This window comes from Rutidosis leptorrhynchoides, chromosome 11, assembly GCF_046630445.1.
Source record: "Rutidosis leptorrhynchoides isolate AG116_Rl617_1_P2 chromosome 11, CSIRO_AGI_Rlap_v1, whole genome shotgun sequence".
NCBI classification, from domain to species: domain Eukaryota; kingdom Viridiplantae; phylum Streptophyta; class Magnoliopsida; order Asterales; family Asteraceae; genus Rutidosis; species Rutidosis leptorrhynchoides.
In genome coordinates, this window is record NC_092343.1 from 6505348 (window position 1) to 6511488 (window position 6141).

General features: G+C 44.0%; 1 protein-coding gene across 1 annotated transcript; it reads left to right on the forward strand.

Annotated features, from left to right (window-relative positions):
- Positions 1-250: 250 nt before the first annotated feature.
- LOC139877284 (uncharacterized) lies at positions 251-5583 on the forward strand. Its single transcript, XM_071864690.1, has 4 exons — positions 251-1631; positions 1734-3781; positions 3860-4024; positions 4114-5583. Exons 1-4 carry the CDS (start codon positions 251-253, stop codon positions 5581-5583), a joined length of 5064 nt encoding a protein of 1687 aa, XP_071720791.1.
- Positions 5584-6141: the final 558 nt, after the last annotated feature.

The window sequence follows — 6141 nt, forward strand, 5'->3', positions numbered from 1 at the left end:
GACTACGCGTCGGAGGTTCGAATATTGATAGTCCTTAAACCCTATTATTGCACTCAAGCGTAGGTTCACCTTGACCTCGTGAAAATATGCTTGATCATTTGGCGCCATCCGTGGGACCGGTTATATTAAACAAAAAGATGGGAATTTATGTTGTATATGATTTACTGTACGTAATCTCTTTTTATTTCCATAAAAACTTTTTTGTTTAGCTAATTGGTCACTTTCAGGTTTTCTTTTACTGCCAACGAGAATGGGTGGAGGAAATAAGAGTGCGAGGAGTCAAGGACGATCGAAATCTCCCGTGAGTCCAGGGTTTCAAACACCTCCGGCGACGGTTACAAACACACCGTCGACACCGCCGGCACCAGCCAAAGGCGCGTCAAAACCTCCATCAACACCAAGTGTAGGGACAGGGCCTGCTACAACGGAACCTGTCCCAAGTGAGTCATCTAAAGGATGGTGGCATACTCCCGACGGGAGTTTAATGGAAACAGGAACTGGTTTTAAACCCTTCGATGATCTGTCACCAAAAATCTTGAGCTTTGGTTCTCCAAGCGAAACTATTCCACCAGGTTTCAAAGCGAAAACTACCTGTGTGGGTACAATACCAATCATCACCTCGGTCGAACCCGAAACGTCGATTGAAAGGGTCACCACCGAGAAATCTCAAGACAGAATCAGACAAATGGGTCTGAGAAATCCCGACGGATGGTATATCATGTTGACACCACCGAAGTTTGCGGCGCATGCGTCTCCGCAGTCAGTTCATACTATCGCAAATAGCCAGTATAGTGGAACGCACAATTCTGCGCCCCAGTCAAACAGCCTTATATCCCAGTTACAGCAAGTTGCGGCACCACACTTGGCGCCGGCTTTCAATGAGCCAGCGCGAGTGCAAGAATTCATGAGCAATTGGTTCGCAGTTATGCAGGGGCAAAAAGCTAAACAAAGTTTGGAATTGGCCCCCACCACAGAAAAATTTGTGCCGCACATTGCCAATCATCCCTTCGCAGTCGCACCAGTGTTGCCACTAACACTGGGAAGTTACGACGGGTTATCAGATCCGGATGACTTTTTGCAAAAATTCGAAGGAACCGCAAGAACGCACAGCTGGGGAGATGCGGTAGCATGTCATATGTTGCCAATAGTATTGCAAGGAGTAGCCAGAGAATGGTTCAACAACTTGCCAGCCAGAAGTATTACAGGATTTGCGGACTTACGCTCAAGATTCTTGCTAAACTTTCATAATTTACGTGCACGAAAAAGAACGCACGTTGAATGTCACGACATTAAGCAGAAATCAAGAGAAAGTTTAGGAGAGATAATCGATATATATACTAGAGAGGTGGCCAAGATACCAGACTTGCCAGAAAGCCAAAAGATATCTGGATTCATCCATTGCATAGATACTGACAGGCATTTGTCTTTATGGCAACGTCTGCGAAGAAGAGTTCCAGAGACTTTCGCAGAGGCCATAAAAGAAACGCATGATTACATGCGAGCACAAGAGGATATAAAGCAAAATCGCAGAGATACCTCTTCGGATATGGACATCGATGACGATTATCGAATGCAAGGAAGAAGTTCGGAGTCCAACAAACGTTATGGCAGCAGCGGCCAACCCAGAGGCGGTGCCTATCATAACGATAAATATCGCAAGTTCAACAATAATAAAGGGGGAGGAAGCTAGAGGTTCAAAAGCAGTCACAACGAAAATGTGGCATTGATAAAAGACCGCACAAAAACACCGAAGGAAATTTTGGCCACAGAAGCAGTGTGTAAAAACTTCGAGCCCCCAGTACCTTTGTCAAGGCATGGAAACAGAGATAAAAGCAAGTTCTGCGATTTTCACGATGATTATGGACACGAGACTAACGAGTGTCGGCACCTAATCGAAAGGGTTGTTGCTGAACTCAAAAGAGGAAGGCTGCAACACTTAAAGAAAAACGCAAAATCACAAGGTGATAAGCAAAAAGGAGAAAAGGAATATCCGTGGCAAAAGAAAAATGAGGCAAGAGAAACGGATAAAACCATAAACATGGTGACAAGCGGGAAGATAAACCAGAGGCGCAAGTTAGAAGCATCCGAAGAATGGGAAAATACACCCATCATATTCTCAGCTATGGCACAGGAACCCTTAGACGCGCCCATCACAATTAAAGGACGCGTCAAAAGTTGCGGATACATCATCAAACGACTGCACGTGGATACCGGTTGCGGTGTTGATATTATGTATGAACATTGTTTCCGCTTGTTGCCAGGGGCTGTGCGAGCCAAGCTAATTGCTCCTAATACTGCGTTGTCTGGATTCTCCGGCGAATCGGCATGGCCGATCGGAATAATTGAATTAGAGTTGGAACTAGCAGACGATGATAACATAGAGTTAATGAGGAGCACGACAGTGGAATTCGCTGTCGTCCGATCATACTCAAAGTACAATGCGCTTTTGGGGCGCACGACTCTGCAAAAATTAGGGGCAATCCCATCCACAATACATGGCCTTATAAAATTTCCAACGCCATTGGGAATTGCAACTATCAGGTCAGAAAAGCAAGACGCAAATGTTGCAGCTGTTGAACATGCGGAACATCAGCCAAGTGAGGCGGAGCAAATTAAAAGCAGCATGATCATTGCAAATCCACGGCACCCAGAGCAAAAAATTAAAATCGGTGGAGGATTGTCTGATGAGACGAAGTTTAAACTTCGTAATATACTAACCGCCAACGCGGATGTGTTTGCATGGAAGGAAGCAGACATGACATGCGTGCCAAGGGAGATTGCTGAGCATAAGCTTAACACAAACCCTAGCCTCACACCAGTACGTCAAAAGAAAAGCGGTATGGCTCCCGAAAGAAGTGAATGGTTAAAAGCAGAGGTCGACAAGTTGGTCAAAGCAAATATTTTAAGGGAAGTAAGATACCAAACATGGGTAGCAAACCCGGTGCTGGTCAAAAAGCCTGATGGGTCCTGGCGTATGTGTGTTGACTTCACAGATATTAACAAAGCATGCCCTAAAGACAATTATCCGTTGCCAGAAAGAGATTGGAAGGTTGAATCGCTAGCCGGTTTCCGATACAAATGTTTTTTGGATGCGTACAAAGGGTACCATCAAATACAGATGGCAGCTGATGATGAGGATAAGACCGCTTTCCATACAAGCCAAGGCATATATTGTTACACAAAGATGCCGTTTGGATTAAAAAATGCCGGTGCAACATATCAACGGGTAATTGACAAGGCTTTCAAAGGGCAGATTGGGCGAAACTTGGAAGCATACGTTGATGACATAGTCATAAAAAGCAGGACAGAACAGGGCCTCTTGGAGGATATATTGGAAACATTCGCGTCATTAAGAAAGATCATTATGAAGCTCAACCCGTCGAAATGTAGCTTCGGAGAGGAAGAAGGAAAGTTTCTTGGTCACATAATAACTGAGCGCGGAATACGGGCAAATCCAAAGAAAATAGAGGCAATCGAGAACATGCCATCACCAAGAAACAAGAAAGAAGTTCAAAGTTTAACGGGTAAGTTGGCGGCATTAACCAGGTTTTTATCAAAATCCGCAGAGCGATCACTCCCATTTTTCGGGACACTAAAGAATTGCTTGAAGAAAACGGATTTCAAGTGGACGAAAGAAGAAGAGACAGCATTTCAAGAAATGAAGAAACTGCTGAAGGAGCTGCCTACAATGACTGCGCCAATTGCTGGAGAAACATTGATACTATACCTGGCAGCATCAAAGGAAGCAATAAGCTCAGTTTTGATAGCGGACAGGGGACAGGTACGCACTATAAAAATTTTAATATTGCTATCTTTCAATCAATAGACAATTACATATATAGTTATGCTGTGCGAGCAGGTGCAAATGCCTGTGTATTTTGTGAGCAAAGCTTTAACAGGGAGCGAATTAAATTATCCGGCGATCGAAAAACTAGTTTATGCGCTCGTGCATACAGCTAGACGCTTGCGGAGATACTTCCAAGCACACCCAATAAGGGTTCTAACAGATCAGCCGATAAAGCAGGTATGACACACACTTTGTTGTTGTCAATTAATACAACGTTGCTTGATAAGCTCTAGCAAAATTTATATTCGCCAACACTTGTTGAGCAGGTGCTATACAAACCAGAAAATTCTGGTCGCATGGCCAAGTGGGCTATTGAATTGGGGGAACATGAGATAAGCTTCTCACCAAGAAGTGCGGTAAAAGGACAAGTCCTCGCAGATTACCTGGCTGAAACAGCTGGAGATATCGAAGTCTCGCATGAATCAAAAGAAATACCACCTCCGCCCGAACAACTGTGGGAAATGCACACAGATGGGGCTTGTGGTCCAGAAGGCGCAGGGGCAGGAATAGTCCTAAAAAGTCCGGAAGGGGAAGAATATACTTTCGCACTCCGATTTAGCTTCCCCGTGACAAATAACGAAGCCGAATATGAGGCATTGTTATCTGGAATGAGGGTAGCAAAACATCTGGAGGTCAAAGAATTATCGGTGTATGTTGATTCGCAGTTGGTGGCAAACCAATTCAACGGAGTATTCGAAGCACACGACGAATCAATGCAAAAATACCTTAAATTAGTGCAAGAAATGGCAGTTGACTTCGATTTATTCCAGATAGCCCAGATTTCAAGGACGCTGAACAAAAAAGCGGACGCGTTAAGCAAACTAGCCGCATTGACATTTAGTCATTTCAAAAAAGAAATTTGGGTAGAAGAGGTTAAAATAAAATCTATTGAAGAAGACAATGTTTCAGCTGCGGTTGAAGAAGAAGAGTGGAGTTGGATGACACCAATAATAGAATTCCTAACTAACGGCACATTGCCAATAGATTCGAGTGAAGCGCGAAAGATTAAGATGAAGGCACCAATGTATTTGTTAGAAAAAGGAATACTATACAGAAAATCTTTCTTGGGGCCTCACTTGCGATGTCTCAACCCAACTCAAGCAGAGTCAATCATACGAGAAGTTCATGAGAGGATGTGCGCTTTGCATTCAGGACACAAAACAGTCGCTTCGAAAATCATGCGGCTCGGATACTACTGGCCATCAATGTATAGAGATGCCGCAGAAATAATCCGCAAATGTCAACCATGTCAACTTCATGCACCAGTGAGTAAGGCTCCGCGACATCCTATGATACCGGTTGCGTCCCCATGGCCATTCTGCAAATGGGCCATCGATATAGTTGGGCCATTTCCCGCAGGACCAGGGGGTGTAAAATTTCTGGGAGTGGCCATCGATTATTTCACCAAATGGGTAGAAGCCAAACCACTAAAGACCATTTCGGGCAAGCAAATTCGAAATTTCGTGTGGGAAAACATCGTCTGTAGGTTCGGAATCCCAAATGAAATAGTAAGCGACAATGGTACGCAGTTCGAGGGGAACCCATTTAGTGATTGGTGCCAAGAATTGAATATAAAGCAAACATTTACGTCAGTCGCACATCCTCAGGCGAATGGTCAGTGTGAAGTGACGAATCGTGATATTGTTTTGGGAATCAAAGCAAGGCTGGGTCTGTGCCGCAGGGGATGGATAGACGAGCTGCCTAATGTTTTATGGGCACATCGCATAACTCCTTAAGGCGCAACGAATGAAACACCCTTTAATTTGGTGTACGGGTCCGAGGCTGTAATACCCGCTGAAATAAATGTACCAACATTGCGCGTAACTTCCTTCGACGAAAGTAGCAATAGCGAAGAACTGATGAAAACCTAAACTTGGTTGAAGAACGCAGAGAAATGGCAGCAATAAAAGAAGCAATCAACAAGCAAAAAATCGCAAGCTACTATAACAAACGAGTTCAACCATTATCTTTCCAACTGGATGATTTGGTATGGCGCAAAAACGAAGCAAGCAGGGCAGAAGATACGGGTAAGCTTGGACCTAAATGGGAAGGACCATACAAGGTTATTGGCGTAAGCGATACAGGGGCGTATCGGCTAGCAAGTTTGGATGGAGGAATAATAAAGCGCACTTGGCATGCGCAGACACTGAAACGGTGCTACATGTAAAAAGCTGGCAGAGGGATTGATCACCCCAGATAACTGTTTTAAGTTTTTATTATGTAAACTTTTCTTTCCACTGTAATATGACAGCTAAGTGCTGATCAAAACATATATTTGAATTAAATTGAATTAT